This window comes from Haliaeetus leucocephalus, unplaced genomic scaffold (assembly GCF_000737465.1).
Source record: "Haliaeetus leucocephalus isolate CR32 unplaced genomic scaffold, Haliaeetus_leucocephalus-4.0 Scaffold154, whole genome shotgun sequence".
Lineage (NCBI taxonomy): Eukaryota > Metazoa > Chordata > Aves > Accipitriformes > Accipitridae > Haliaeetus > Haliaeetus leucocephalus.
In genome coordinates this window covers 857,008-873,911 of record NW_010972590.1, presented here as the reverse complement: position 1 = coordinate 873,911, position 16,904 = coordinate 857,008, and the positions used below count along the sequence as shown (strand labels likewise).

Here is a 16,904-nt window from a genome sequence, read left to right as displayed (position 1 = left end):
CCAGATTTAAAAACAACAAAAACCCCCACAACCAACCAAACTGAGCTAAGGTCCCAGCACTGCTGATATCCTTCCCCTGACTGGAATACAGGAAGTCCAAGTGTTGAGCTGATGAGGTAACTATAGCTTAGCCTCAGAAATGTAACACAACTTCTGCCAAATGCTTTCAAGAATGCAGATGTAGTTCCTATTTTTGTGCCTGTATCTTTCTTCAGTGTGTCTTCCTTTTCCTTCTTCTATTCAATGTACTTCCTTTATTCAATGCTCTGCAAGCCCTCTAATCTAGCTACAAAGGTTTTATTCTGGACTATGGTATGTCTAATGTTGTAATTCGTGTCTTACAGAGAACAACAAGTATACAGAGGCATCTCCATTCTTTGGCCTTTTTGCGAGCTACGTTTTCTACTGTCTGTTCTTATGATAACTATATCATTCAAACCATGGTAATTAAGTCGACCTATTTGCTGGGAAGCATCAGGTAAAAATTACATGCAACTATGAAAACTTTTAACCATGCCACATTAAAAAATAACTTTTAGAAAAGTAGGTGTTCAATGTTACTAAAACCAAGCCCTGCACACATGTAAAGAAATAATTTTCTCCCTGTTTTTAATGTTGGGATTTTAAAACAATCTTAGGGGTATATTATGTCTAGTTCTCACTAAATTCAGTGATATAACTGATAACAGAATGAGTTAATTATTAATCACTCTGGTATTTTATACCATTTAAAGTTATTATTTGATCTCTGGTGAGAAATAAAGACTAAAGTAGTTTATTTTATATTTGCTCTCTACATTTTCAAAGACCTTTTATTCTCTCCGAGACCTTGATAGCTTTGTACAACCTCTCAGCCTAGATAGGTTGCATAGAAAGAGCTATATGCCCAAGTTAGTGTGTTTAAACTTGAGATCAGGCCTTTTTTTTTAAATATTGTTTTGATAAATCTCAGGTGAAGGTTCTTTATGCACAACTAGAATACAGTGCCAAATTCAGCACTGGGTAGCACAAGCATAAAGTGTGATTTATTCCTCTGAAGTGAGAATCATTCCAATGCATCACAATGAACATTTCTACATGCTCTTGAAATCAGAATGTACTTCTTCATCCCTCAGTCTTCATTATTCTGACCTTGCTTTTACTCAAGTACCAGATATGAACACGTGCAAACCTCAATAGTTTAGAAGCAAATAATCCGTACCACCAGTGCAAATATAAACATTCTTTGTTGAACTATGCAGTGTAAGAATATACAGAAACAAAAGGACATTAAACATTAAGATTAGTAATAAAATAATTGCAAAGTATAAGTTGGATTTGTTACAAGAAACTCCTTCTTTTAAACATTAGTTGGCAAGGTGTTTTGGAAACATAACAGGATCTGATTATTGTACATTTTTCTGGCCATAAGGTGCTAACTACAGCTCCTACCCATGCAAATTAGAACAGACACAAACCAAACTTTAATCAGCTTTCTTTTAACATGTATTTTCTTTCAATTTTTGTTAAAAAGTGGTGCGAGCTAGGACTTAAAAATGATAACACAACAGTCTTTCACCAAAACACTAAACATCTGAATGATATGCACAGACAAGAAGATTTTTGCAATATTTTCTAAATAGACAATTCTTAATCAAAGAGAAGGTTTGTCTTATAACCAGGCTACTTTATTATTCCTCACCTTAAAAAAAAATATACATCTATTATCGGAAAGATCAGAATGACCTTTTGCCATAACATAACTCTGTAAGTTTAGCCTTGCTTACTTAAACTAAGGACTTAGCTTTGCTCTTATATATATTATAATTGCTAATATTATCAATGGAGGTTACAGCATCATAGGTAAACGCTCAGCTTTGCTCACAGTTTCAGCACATTATTCGAAACTCTCATGGGACATGAACAAGTGAGGTGAAGATTATAAACAGCAGTAAGACTAAACCAGAGTTGTATTTAAGGCCCAGTACAGTATACAGCAGGTTAAAAAAAAAAAGCCATAGACTTTTCATGTTAACTCTTACCCACAAATCACTTAACTTAGACATAATACTGCAGTACTAAATAATACTGCATCAATGACATATTGTATCGGGAGACATGCGCTTCTTCTGCAGCATTGGGAAAACAAAGCATCCTACAGCTCTACTGAGACCTACCTTAAGTGAAGGGCTACAAATCACTCTCACACATTTATATTTCGACCCTTAATAAGCTGGAAAAAAAATTCAGAATAAAGCTAAAAACTTCATCAAATGGGCATTCTGACAAACAAGTTTGGAACAGCAGCATAGAAAAGGAGACAAGCTGTAAACAGTACTTACGCTGGGGACCTCAGGGCATCAAAACACTACAGAGGGTATTGCAAGTTTGTGTTGATATGCCTGTTCTCTGCATGAGTGCAAAAAGGCTGATCCCAAAAAGAGACAAAGTGTAACATACACAGGGTGTTAATATTGACTTTGGAAGGCTGAACCAGAGAAAACAAAGTTCTCTTTTACTCTCTCTGCAGTCAATATCATTATCTGTGAAAAAAGTACACTGCTACATGACACTTTGTACTAAACTTTCAAAAAATCAGCTTCTAAGGAAGCTCATTGTTTACTTTCCGTTAATTTTTATTTGTATCCCAAATCACCCATAAAATACTAACTGCAAGACACTCCCCACAGGAACAAGAGCTCAGAGACTACTTCATGCTCCATCCTGAGTCTGTAGTCCCAGTTCTAACTCTTCTGTAGAGTGAATTACTATTTGAAACACAATTTATAGAAGTTTTACTGGCAACTGTTTCCACAATCTTTCATGAGAAAATGAAATAGTCCCATTTAATAGCTACAATACAATAATCAGATTAAATCAAAATAATCCTAAACTGAACATGTAAATACCCAAAGAGGTATTGAAAATATCGTCTGAAAATATAATGTACAGAATTTTATTTTTGCTGCCTACAGCTTATAATCAGATGTGTATAAACAGGCAAGTAATTAGAGAAGTCAGTTGGTGGTATATGCTAATCTCTGCTGACAAAGAGTCAAATATCTTTTGTACTTTACAGGTACAGTCAACAGAATATATTTTAAAATAAGCATCTCAGGTGTCTAAGCTTCAAACCTGTATGTGTATAATTTTACAGGATAATTTAGTTATGCATTTACAATAGGCACAAATACAAACTGGTAAAGACAGAGTTTAGATCAGGCTTCCACTTTGAAAGACCAGTTATGTTTATTTAGCTAATACTTTTAAACTCTTACTTCACCTGTAAGTATGCCACTGTATTACAGATTTATATGCAATTAAATGACTCAGTTATTTATAAAGTCATAGAAGAAAGCTGTACTCTCAGTCACCTGAGAAGAATAACTGTAGCACTTACATCATATTGACTGTTTAATTAGAAGCTTTCAGTAACTCATTTACTGAAGACATGTTTTTAGCCTATTTCTTTTGTTCTGTTTTTTCTTGGATGGGAGTTAAAGGCAGAGAATCACATACAGGAGCATAGTTACTATGAATTTACTGTGCAGAATTAAATATACTGGCATTAATAAAATATGGAAATGGGCAAGTTTTGCAGCAATTAGTGAAAGAACAGTTAAATAAACAGTTTAAATAAAAATAAAGTATATTCTTATTTTTAAGAATAGACAGCTAGCAGAATCTGCATATATAATGAATTGGGAAACTTAATTGGATACTGCTGCTCACATATTAATATGAAAAGAAAAATACATGCACTTATAAGTGTATCAATTTTACTATACATTTTTGGTAGAAAGTTATAATTAGAATATGCACATTTTCTTAACTCGAAGTTTAGAAGTGGATTAATTTTTTGATGCACAATCAACTTGCATTAATGAGTTATTCCAATTATTAGGAAAATAAATAAATCCTGCAAATTTTTATTTATTTTGGTTGGAATCCAAGAACACAAAATACCAACAAGGGGGTTAGTCTTAAATATTAGAAGACTGCTTCAAAAAAAGGAAAGAACAATCCTTTCTCCAGATCCATGACAGGAAAGATGGGAAGCAATCAGTTTCAGTTGTGCCAAGAATTATTTGGAGTAGACATCAGGAAAAATTTCCCAGTCTTTTCCCATAGGAAAAGACATCCTGTGTAAGTTACAAAATTTCTCTCAGTGCAAGCTTTTTTTAAAAAAAACAACAGGTTAAACAAGTCTGTCAGGAACGATGTAAGACTGTTGATTCTGCTTTAGGACAAGAATACAGAATACATGACTTCTTCATGTCCCTAGTAGCCCTGCTTTTCTATGACTGAAAAATATCCCCTGTAACCACTTGGAGTGAAACAGACCTGCTAAGACATTATACTTGTAGCCCTGCTTAACTTTATCTGACAGTGTAAAAATACTGTACTTCAGACAGGTTCATTTTATTCCCAAAATGAAGTTACATCTAAGATGATGATTTTTTTCCTCTGGAACACAAAATTCAGAATATGGTATGCCAAATGTGGGTAAGGTTATCTGCAGACATTGCATTTTTGTTCCAGAGGCAAAAAGGTCTCAAGTGTACTGCAGAAAATCAAACGTTCAAAAAAATGCAGGAATTATCACCAGTTCCACTGCATAACCAGCATCTGTTTTCACGTAAAAAAATAAAGTGTTTGCATTAAACTTTATTGCACCATCAACTTTTTTTTAAAATATCCCCCATTCAAGTCAAATATTAAATTATTTTTATCAAACAAAATATAAGGTCTTCTTTAAAGTATCAAGTAGATATAGTATATATGCTATACAGAAAAAGAACAGTCTAAAGGAACGACATACATCAAATCAGAGATGACAGAAAACAATCATTAGGTTGTTTCTTTTCCATGATTAAAAAAAGATTGCAAAAAGATTGTGTAGGCTATTGTATGCATGAAAAACATCCCTCCTCATTCAAGGTGTTGAAGTGGGTGACACCTTCAAGCTGTCAAGTGCTGCATGAATTCTGAAGTGCAACCTGGACTCCATAGAGTAGTCTTTGTAGTTGTTTCTGCAAAAATAACTTTATTGTTAAGAAAAACATTTTTGGCCTCAATTGTTTCTACTTCATACATGCACGGAAGTACCAAATTTAACGGCCATCGTTCCTTCAACAGGAAACAGAGATTGATACACAGATGAGTTATGAGACATTTAAAGCTACACCCATAAACTGAGCGGAGAGTTACACCAGTACTAACAACTGTCCTGATAAACTGAATCCATGTCTTAGCATCTCTTTCACTTATTTTGATCCTTTCAACAGCCCTCCCAATTACTGAAGTTTCCTGTGAAAAGACAAGCTAGAAGACTACAGAAAAGAAAGGCTGTTAGCTAAAAGAGTATGTTCAGCTTCAAACCACAACTCAGCCAGAGTAATAAAACCCAGGGAAATCACATTATATGATTAAAAAAAAAAAAGGCCAAAAGACTGAGTTTCTAACAAAGGCATTAGGAGGCTGTTTCTAACTCACATTTACAACACTACTGCATGATTGGTATACTTCTCTGTACACACAAGGAGCAAATTCTACCCCATACTACAATCTACAGATGAAGCGAACATGCTCCTTTACAGTAAATTTAGCTCTCTAATGCTCTTCTATGACAGAACGTGAAAGGAAAAAGGGAGGTGGTCAGAAGTATACTGGCTTTTAACCTACTCCCACTAACACTTTTACAGCAGCAGACATAAGCCCCCCACAGCTGCTCTCTGGGACAGAGGTGGTATAGATCCTTTCTCTCCACGCATGCAGTGGAGCCACAGCATCTCTGAAGCCTAAATGAAAACAAGACACTTTCCCTTCATAGTGTCTTGTTTGAGATTGTTGGCTCCACTGTGTCTGAAGGACAGAGTTTCTTGAAACTGTAAAATTCAACTATATCAGACAACTTTTCCAAGCCAAGACCATAGATATGTAATTACTTGTACTTTGCAAAGGGGCTGGGAGGAAATAAAAACTCATAGAATCATAGAATGGTTTGGGTTGGAAGGGACCTTAAAGATCATATCGTTCCAACTCCCCTGCCATGGGCAGGGACACCTTCCACTAGACCAGGTTGCTCAAAGCCCCATCCAGCCTGGCCTTGCACACTTCCAGGGATGGGGCATCCACAGCCTCTCTGGGCAACCTCTTCCAGTGCCTCACCACCCTCACAGTGAAGAATTTTTTCTTAGCACCTTATCTAAATCTACCCTCTTTCAGTTTAAAACCATTACCATTCACCCTATCACTACACCCCCTAAGAAAGAGTCCCTCCCCACTTTTCCTGCATGCCTTCATTGCTAAAGTTACTCAGCTAATCTTAATCTACAGGCTGATACAAATAAAAAAAATCCACTTACTTTGCAGTTTCTATGTATCTTATTGCTTTTTCTCTCTCATCCTGTTGTTTGTATAGGAGGCCCAACTCATACAGGGTGAAGGGCACCAAATAACTATCATATTTTATTTGCTTCTCACTAGAAAACCAAAAAAATACAGAAGTGGTTAATTACAACCTTTCCTCAAGTGACCAGTTAACTTTTAAATGCAATCACTGCATGTAAAAGCACGTGGCCAGAGAAAACACTCTGGAACCTTTTTTACTGATTAATTCCGTACACATTAATTATACCTGCAAAGAGTGGATGTAAAATACTGCCAATAGGACCTCCTAGGAACAAAAAATTATTCTTTCCTACTTCCTATTGTACTGTGGTACATTGCCCAATCTAGCATGAACAAAATTCCAAGATTGGGATCCTATTTTGTGACTTAACCGTCCAAAAAAACCCCAACCATCCAAAAAGATAACTTGAGATAAAAACGTTCATTGGATTAGGCAGTATAATACAAGTACTTCTTTCCACACACAGCACTGAGATCCCCTTACCCTAGCTTGCCTGAACAAATCAGCAGAGAAGTCAGAAAATTCAACTTTTCCTCAATACAAGAAATTCTCAGAATCACTGTAGCTGGAAGGCACCTCTGGAGATCACCGAGTCCAATCCCCTGCTCAAAGCAAGGTCAATGGCAGCAACCTGTCCAGGACTGTGTCCACCTAGGTTTCAAACATCTCCATGGATGGAGACTCCACAGTCTCTCTGGGCAACCTGTGCCAGTGTTTGACCAACTTGACAATAAAAACAGTACTCTGCTTATGTTTAAACAGTATATCCTGTATTTCAGTATGTGCCCATTACCTCTGATTCTGTCGCTAGGCACCATTGAGAAGAGTTTGTCCCTCTGTTTCTTTTTTTTTTTTTTTTAAAACATGCTTCCTTCAGGTAACCCTTTCAGGTCATCTCTTCTCCAGGCTGAACACTCCCTGCTCTCTCGGCTTCTTCTTGTATGACAGATGCTTCAATCCTTTAATCAGCTTTGTGGTCCTTTGTCAGACTTGTTCCAGTACATCTCTCTTACACCACTGAGTCCAAGACTAGACACAGTACTCCAGATTTGGCCTCACCAGTGCTGAGATGGGAGGAAGGACCACCAGCCTTTACTTGCTGATGACACTCCTCTGACTGTAACTCAGGACACTGTTGGCTGCCTTTGCTGCAAAGGCATACTGCTGGCTCACAGTCAGCTTGGGGTAGACTGTGATGCCCAGGATCCCGAGGGCATTTTCTGACAAGCTGCTCTCCAGCCCCCAGCCTGTGCTGGTGCATGGGGTTATTCCTCCCCAGGGGTGGGGATTAGCACTTCCCTTTGTTGAACTTCATGAGGTTACTGTCAGCCAATTTCTCCAGCCTGTCCAGGTTGCTCTGAATGGCAGCACACCCATCTGGCTTATCAACCACTCCTCCCACTTTGTATCACCTGCACAGTTGCTGAGGTTGCATTCTGTTCCATCATCCAGGTCCTTAATGAAGATGTTAAAAAACTACTGGCCCTAGCCTCGAACTCTGCATTATTCTACTGGTGACTGGCCTCCAGCTGACTTCATGCTGCTAATCACAGCCTTCTGAACCCAGCAGTTCAGCCAGTTTTCAATCCAGCTCACTACCCACTTATCTACTTGAGACCTCATCAGTTTGTCTGTGATGGTATTGTGGGAGATGGTGTCAAAAACCTTTCCAAACTCAAGACAAAAAACATCCACTGCTGTCCCCTCATCTACTGAGCCAGTTATCTCATTGTAGAAGACTATAAGGATGGTTAAGCATGATTTCCCCTTCATAAATCCATGCTGACTACTCCTGATCACCTTCATGCTTTTGGAAATGGCTTCCAGAATTATTTACTCCACCTTCCCACAGACTGATGAGAAGATGACTGGCCTGCAGTTTCCCAGATTCTCCTTCTTGCCCTTCTTGAAGATAGGGCTGAAATCTGCTTTCTTCTGGTCCTCAGGAACTTCCTCTAATTGCCATGACCTTTCAAAGCTAATGAAGTGTCACAATGACACTGGCCAGCTCCCTCAGCACCCATGGATATATGCCAATGTCCTATGTATTTAGGTGTATCCAGTTGCCATAGCCATATGTATGTCTAGTCTGTTCACGCTTTTTCCAACCTGACGCTCCTCCATCAAGGGTAATTCCTGCTTGTTCCAGACTTTCCCACAGGTTTCATGGATCTGGAACTCCTGAAAGTTGATCTTGCCACTACAGAACAAGGTAAAGAAGGCACTGCATATCTTGGCCTTTCCTGTGTCTTTTACAATCAACTCTGGGATTCTTATCTGGATAGAATAACATCAACCAATATTGCAGAATGAAAAAGTTTGCAACAAGCACTGTAACAGCTCTCAGTATGTTGAAAGCAACACTTCCAAAGAGGCACCATATCCACCAAGACAAGCCTTGATGCACAGAAAATATGTCTAAAGCAGGGAGACTGCTTATGTGATAAAGAGTCTTAGTGTACTGTAGCAGCCCAAGAAATGTAGAGTATAAAGCTGACCAGAAGGTAGACATTTAGTTTACCAGACAACTTGTCCTCATGCAAAACACCCCCTCTACGAAGAAGTGTCTGAAGGCTTTTGTGATGCCTCAGCTCTAAAAGCCTCCACTGTATCAGCTAGCTTTGGAACAGGACTTTCAGAAACAGCATTCCTTTAACTCGTAACCAATCAAAACCCACTGCCCTATAACTTGCAAAGTGCTCGACTAAACACACTTGTGATCTTAGAAATGGCAAAAGAAAGCAAGATGGCAAGAAAATGATAGAATTATACATAACAAATTCTCCTTAAGTATTAATTTTTCTAAGTTACTTATTAAAAAACCTGCATGCCTGACAACTGCTTTTTCAGCCTAATTACTCTAAAAATTCTAAAAAGTTTACAACTACAATCATTACATGACTCCTTGCAGTAGGCATGGATCTGACACCTGAAGTATTTGAAAAATCCATAACACAGGAAACTCGAGTTTTCAATTGAAACAATTAGCAACAACAACTTCTCAGCTATGTAGAGAAGCATTAACTACTGAGGTACTAAATTCTGAAAAAAACCCAGGAAATCCATGTGAATTATCTTTACTTATAATCATAGTTCTGCAAATACATAAATATTTATTCCAAATGTATTTAGATAAATGCATTACCCGTCAGTTTGATTTATTTGGTCTAAAATATCACATTTATATAAAGCTAATTAATGTTAAATTGCTATAGAAAAATACTAGCAAAGTTTTGTGGTTCTTTCAGAGGTTTTTTTAATTCTAGCTCCTTAACAGGATGTTGAAGTTTAATTATTCAAAATTCTAACATGATAGCTTCTATAGGAGTATCAGAAATTTCACCCAAAGCTACAAAAAACAAAGGTTAGAAGTCTGTTTATGTTATTTTTACCTTTGAATTACTTTACTGAAACACAGTTCAGCTTGCATGAGTCTTCCCAAGTGTTTCAGGCAGAGGCCCTTCAGTAACTGCAACATGCACACATCATCCATATAGTATTCACTGTGATCTAAAAGTAAAAGCGAGATACATCAAACAATTTGAAGACATCATGAAAAGGAAAATTAGATTTTCAGTAAGGAATATGTATTCAGACTCAGGACCTTGCTTCTCAGATTTTATACCTCAAAACATACATAACCTTCAGGCACAATTTTAAACACTGTCTAAGAAGATCTGTGCATAAGATCTGTTATCTTTCTCTTTAAAGATACAGGCTAAGGAGAAATAAGAAAAAATTGGAACATTCAGATATTCCCTGGTCTTCTGTATCTGCAAGTCAGTACAAAGCAGGCATAAACTAGCATCAGTTAAAGATTTCTAACACCTAATACAAGAAGCAAAACCTACAGTGAAACTGAAACCTCCTTCACAGTATATTATCTTAATAGCTTCCCCTGTTGCAGAGCGCTGGCAGACCTCCAGTAGCACCAGTAACATGAAAAGCACAAGAACACACTATGACTCTGTTCTGCAGAACTTTTCGGAAGCATTATTTGGCAGTACAAATTCAAGAAGGCATGTTTATTAGTATTCCATCATCTTCAAAGATTAAGAAGCTTTACTAGTAGCGTATAACATTTGGAAAATTCAAGAAAGTTTTATGTTCAATAAGACTGAAAATATCAGATTAAAGAGCTTTTGCAAAGTGATTCAGAAGTATAACCTTAGCAAGTATGGTCCTTTTTTGTTGCCTTGGTTTATAGCATTTGCTTGGTGCAGGGAAGGAAAAGAAAGAAAACACATATGGATAGACAGATGGCAGCACATACATTAACAATTCAGGAAGCAAAACACTCTCCCTTCAGATCACGTTGTTTACAACTAATTACCAGCTCTCTAAGGTCACGTTAATTTTCTTCTTAATAGTCTGCCAAAAAAATCCTACGTAAACAGTTCTGAAACATGGAAGACTAAAGCATCTTAGGATTCAGTGAGGTGTTTTGCCACTACATTCAGGCTTATTGCTGTCTGTGTTTAAACCCAGGAGGTCTCTACAGATAACTGACAGACTGTGCTTTTAGTGACAGGTAGAAGCACAGTGGGTGAGTATTTTGCATTCTCTCTAGCCTGTTTTGCTAGGCTAAGGTATTGCATTCATGTGACTGTCTCCTAAAGGACTCATTCATTGAAATTACGGGGGGCAAGCACTGATGTCAGTAAAAGCTTGCCAGTCTTTAACAACTTCAACTAGTATCTCCCTGGTATTTCCCACAGGAAGAAAAGCTATTATGCCAAAACACTGACAGTAAATGACAGTAAATGCACAGGCCAATTTAATACAGACAACCTTGCAATAAATGTGGGAGAACCATCTTCCTACAGTCCTCTATACCAGAGGGAATATTATTATCAGGATTATAAAAAACAACAAAAAAAAGATTTTTCTTTAAGTTACAAATTCCTTTTTGTGTCTTGGAGATGAGACAACTGTGGAAAAATAAGCTTTCCGGGGGGGGGGGGGGGAAATTTCTCATGTCTTTCATCTGTTCCTTCTACCATCTCTATTTTCAGCTCTATACAATATAAAACCACTATCAATCCTTGACAGATTCCTTGCTGTCCCTGTTCAGTTGAAGCAAGTGAAGTATCAACAGCTCTCTCTAAGAAGTCTCAATCCCTGAGTAACCTTTGTGTATAATTAACACACTTTTTTACAGCACCTTAGCAGTCCTTTAAAGTCCTTTGAGAGACAGCTGTCTCTTAAAATAATGTGTCCTTGCCACACTGTGCTAATAGTCTTAATCACTTTCTTTGGGTCTCAATTCAGCAGCAATTCTGGTAATCAGAGTCTTTGTCTTGTCTGAGTCCATATTTTTGAAAGCAAATCACGTTCACAGATGCAAAGTCCAGAATAAAACTACATTTGGCTGCAGTTATTACTAAAAAAGATACAGAAAGCATAAAAACCACATATGCTTCCAGATTATATTCTGCTTGTAAACTGCATCTTTCCATAAGAAAAACATACTGGTTTTACTTCTGTTCCTTTTATTTTGGTACCTTGTGCATCTCTGCTTAGGAATTTGACAGGAAATTTATTTCACTGTTACAACTGATCAGAACTTATAGTACAAGCCTCTGCATGATACAGCACCAGATCCCCAACACCTTCTGCCAGAACCCTCCACACAGAACTCATGGGAATATTACTTTATTTGCAGGTGTCTTGCATATTGCTACATTTTGGTTTTAATACGACAATAAAAAAAGGAAAAACACTTGAGATTGAAGAGCCACACTACTGATTCCACAGAAATATGAAGAACAGCACAAAAAAATTAAGGGACCCAGTTCAGTCTTGGCCTTGCAAGTTGCTCTCATTTAGTTTATTATACTACCCAGATTTTACCACTATGCATTTCTCGTATGTCCTTGTATAACTTCTGATGCATCACCTCAGTTTATATGTAAATCATAATTATATGTACTTTTACATTTCATAATTAATGTTTTAATCATGTGGCAAAACTAACTTTTGCTAAATTGTTGATAAAGTGTGAATAAAATCTAAGTTCAAGAGAAATTATTTTTAGGGAATTACCATTTTTAAAAGTTTTGTGTGTGAAAAGATAGTATTTATTTATTTATTCTAGACAACTCAAAAGAGAAGTCCACCGAGAAGTTCACATGACAGATGACAGCACCCACCTGATAAAACCTGATAAAGCCAGTACTTTTGCAGTAAACCTGTTGTAGTCATGGAACTTAAGCTCCTTTAGAAATAAGTTATGGACTGATTCTCTAAATATTACCCTGAACATCTATGCTTCAATACCTCAAGATCTAAAGCCATGGTCAAAGTTTATTTGTTAAAGATGTTTTATTTTAAAACTAGCAAACATGTTTTATTTTGCCAAAAAGTAAAAAACCAGTCTCATGCATAGTACTTTACTATTTCCTTTACACTTAGTCATATTCTGCTCAGTATATGTCCTCTGTAGTAACGTCAATGTGTGGTATAAGTGGGTTTAGAAAAAATATTTTTCAGACATTTAAGAAATTAGCTGATTATGGTCCAAGAACACCCTCAGACACTGGAATGTCTTAGTAAGAATCAGTTAAGTTCTGTAACTAATCACCTTACATACTTGAGTTTTCTGTGTTCTTCTACAGCATCCATCAAGCTGGATAAAGAACATATTGAAGAACCACCGTCAACTTTCATGCAACTCCAAAATTTCCATACTCAGCTTTAATAGCACATCACCTGAGTCAACACTTACCTCACAGAACATTAGCAGACAGAAGCAAAGAAAAATGTCAGCATTTCTTACCAGCTTATTAATTCCATCCTAACTGATCACTTACTAGTTTCATTTTGTAATGCAGTTTCTTCTTTTTCAATTGTTACCAGTAAATTTTCAGTGAGGTCTGCTCTTTGGCCCACAATTGCAAAGCCATTCCAGACATACATCATTTCCTGAAAAAAAAAAAATAAACAAGACAAACTCATGGAATTGCATAAATATTTAACTAAAGAGTATCCCTTGGAAGGCTGTTACGGAACATTTTGAGTACATAAAAATACTGCCTACAAAAACTTATTTTAAACAATATGAAAGGTTCCAAAGCCAAAACACTCACTGTTGAGAAGCCTATGAAAAAATGTGTCTGTATGACTTCAAATAACCACCCACAATGAGTACAGGACATTCTGTCAGTTACATGCAAGTTTACAAAGACAATCACATTTGCCTTAATAATCACTTAAAATTGCACAAGGCTATCTATCTATGCATAGGAAAGGCAAAATGACATTGAATGTGTGTGGGCAAAGTTAACCTGGGTTTCTAAGTTTTGAAAGTTTTGACACTTTTTACTGGGTTCTATTGCATATTTTCATAGATCTTTAAAAACAAAACTGAACAGAATTTATCACGTGATAGTTTACCATCATCCATGTAACACATGAGCAAAACTGGGTATTTTAGGTTCAACTTGTGGACTCTGCCACATGAACTAAAGAAGCAGCTGAAAGTAGTTACTTTCTAAGGATTATAGATAAATTTGTGTATCTGTGGGTGTGTGCATGTACATACAGTATACATATATATGCATGCACCCAAACACCCACTTGTGCATGTGTTTATATATAGATGCTATAACGTATAGGCTGTTACCTTCCATATGGAGCAACACTGGAAGCAGATAAAACTTTCTGGATAAAAATGTAGTCCCAATACACACATTCAACACACACTTCCAATATAATTCCTACAAAATCTTATTTTAAAAAAACAAAACCAAGGGAAATCCTGGCAAAAAGCTTCCCAGATGCTTTGGTACAGTAGTAAGCAATATGCTTGTTTCAATGCATTAAATATTATCACATTGTAACACATAAAGAGAATGAGAGAATACACATACAGAGTTAATGCTAACCAATGTGAAACTTTGCCAAGATCTTTACTTACTTATTGCAAACACAAGAGTATAATTCGTTCTACTCTATTTGAATTGTAATTACACCTCTGAAATATGAAGCCTGACATCATTCTGAAGCTGATACAATACATTGTTGAAATAATTCCACTTATATTGTGCTGTGACTATGTAGGTTTTCAGAGGGAGAAAAAAACTGGTTCTATCAAAGTCTGAAATAGTGTTATTGACACTATCAACTACATTACGCTAGATTCCTTTCAATTCTGTAGTCCTGTCTAATTTACACCTACTGCTGTAACACCATACACTATTTTTGCCTAACCCATGATGGAAAAATTCTTAAATTAAAAGATACTGCATTTGACAGCAAGACCAAAAGATACATACTCACAACTGAATAGCACTGTGCTGTACAAGCCCAAGACAACTTTATTACTTGGGTCTCTATATGTAACTGAGTATACGTTGAATTTTAAAAATGATGGATTAATTTTCTTTGGACCCCTCTTTCTATATCAATGAGCTTTAACATTACGAAATTCCTTCTCAAATTTTGTTTTTATCTTCAGTTGTTGCTAACCTACCCATGTACAAGAATTTTAGCATACACATATGCAAAGTGTCAATGCTGTGTACACATAAACAGACCATGCACTACTAATGCCTCTGAAGTTAAAAGCATGGGAAATTAGACTAGCATTAGTAAAGTATCATTAACTTCTGCACATTTTACTCAGACTTGATCTAAGTGGGGAAAAAAAACAACCAAACAAACAAAAAAACCCCACCCCAATCTTCATTTTCACCAGAAGAACAGAAAGTACTGAAGTACTCCTTAACTTCCTAAGGAGTCTGGAGGACAAGGACTGAAATCCTGCCAAACTAAATAACATGAATACATATGCTAGAAACCCATGCAGGTTTCTAGCTGAAAGGTGACTTTCAGCCTCATGTGACAGCAGCAAACATTCTCTGTATGTTTGAACTTTCACGTGAAAAATCTGGCTCTGGTTTTGGACTACTAGTAATTGGTAGCATGATCCAGTCCATAGTACATTTCACAAAAATCCCATTGCATGAATGCAGTAGTTCCTAATTTAAAAAACGCAGACACATACTACCTGATATTATTCTTTCCCTGTATAAAGTATTATACTTATCTCTTTTCTGTTTTAAAGGGATGAAAAGAAAGCAAGCATAAATACCAAGGCGGGTAATATCAGCTTCACTGGTTGAGAACTTGCATAGCGTCGTGCTTTCCTTACTGCAAACTTCTCAGTTGGGATAGATTTTCCTGCAATTCTCTGTTTTAGACCATCCACTTGTCTACAAGAAGGGAAAATAGAAAACAGAAGTTGGTTTATGTAATTTTTATTTCATCTTATTTCATTTAGTAAGATTTGCTGTTCACCTCTTAAGTATAACATCTTATATTGTTTCACACCACTTAGACCAGAGCTGTAGGACATATGTTTGCTGACAAAAGCAGCATTTTAAATATTCTGATGCTAAAAGCAAAGAGAAAACCTGAAAAGTTGATGGTTATAAGTAGGAAGTAAATAACACAAGACAAAGATACTCAAGTCACAAACTTTTATGCGGGGGAAAAAGACCGCACATGTAGTTGCTTTATAAATATTTACCTGAATAAAGATACAATGTCCTCATCAGTCCTTTTCAAATCATCCTCTGAAAGCATACATAGAATTGCTGCCTTCTGGAATACATATATTGCCTATTTCAAAAAAGAAACAGCAACATATTACCACATCTAATTTGCTGGGTTGTCAATGTACTAAGGACTCAAATCTCTCACCCCACTTGCTGCAGCGAAGTGTTTCCAGTAATGCTTAGGCAGGTGGATAGCAGTTTAGCATTTCCTTTGTCACATAATTTATGCTATAATTTTATTTTCAACATATTTATTAATATTCTAAATAAGTTAGAATGCTACAGGGGTCTCCTGCAAAGAACAGGACAATTTATTATGCAAATCACTGATAAAGAGATGAGTTTAAATGACGTAACTATTCTAAAGTCTATTATTGTTATTATATGACCTGTTATGTGTTGAGACATGCCTAATAAAACCGGAAGAAAATATCTGAGTACTGATTCAAGGAAAAGTTCAATAACGAGACTTTGCAGAGAAAAAAGATAAACATCCATAATTCTATTCTAGACATTTGCACTTCACATTGAATATACTATTCTCTTCCTCTTTTGTCAAGAATTGGATATATCCCCTTTTCCACTAAGCATAATGAAACAGTAATCTAGAAAGCAACAGACAGAAATGATGTATGAAAAATTATTTGCACATTGTCCTTCATTCATACTTTGAGAAACATTTCAACAAGGAAAAGGTAGATACCCCAACTTTTCTCATGAGACCCTGTTTCCAGCAGCCTTCTCATTTCATGTTGCAAAGCATCTGCTGAGTAGGTGTGCTCTTATCTGTCTTTAATTAACTAACAGTTTCTTCAGCCAAGTTTTATTAGTGAGTGTTAGAACTTGACTTGAGATGAAAGTAATCAGTTTTTCTCTCCCTCTTCTTACTCACAACTCTGGTAAGTACCTCTGTTTTTCAAGGAGCTGAAGCATTGTTAGTTATGGCTCTG

At 36.4% G+C, this 16,904-nt stretch overlaps 1 protein-coding gene across 1 annotated transcript in view; it reads right to left on the bottom strand.

Moving 5' to 3' along the window:
- Positions 1-4,842: 4,842 nt before the first annotated feature.
- Positions 4,843-16,904, bottom strand: part of TTC39B (tetratricopeptide repeat domain 39B) — a 47,747-nt gene continuing 35,685 nt past the window's right edge. Inside the window, exons 13-18 of the mRNA XM_010562079.1 lie at positions 15,927-16,018; positions 15,489-15,609; positions 13,207-13,318; positions 9,787-9,904; positions 6,348-6,464; positions 4,843-5,012 (exon numbers count right to left, since the gene is read on the bottom strand). Coding sequence (XP_010560381.1) covers positions 4,916-5,012; positions 6,348-6,464; positions 9,787-9,904; positions 13,207-13,318; positions 15,489-15,609; positions 15,927-16,018 — 657 coding nt within the window. The 3' untranslated portion in view covers positions 4,843-4,915. The remainder of the gene's footprint in view (positions 5,013-6,347; positions 6,465-9,786; positions 9,905-13,206; positions 13,319-15,488; positions 15,610-15,926; positions 16,019-16,904) is intronic.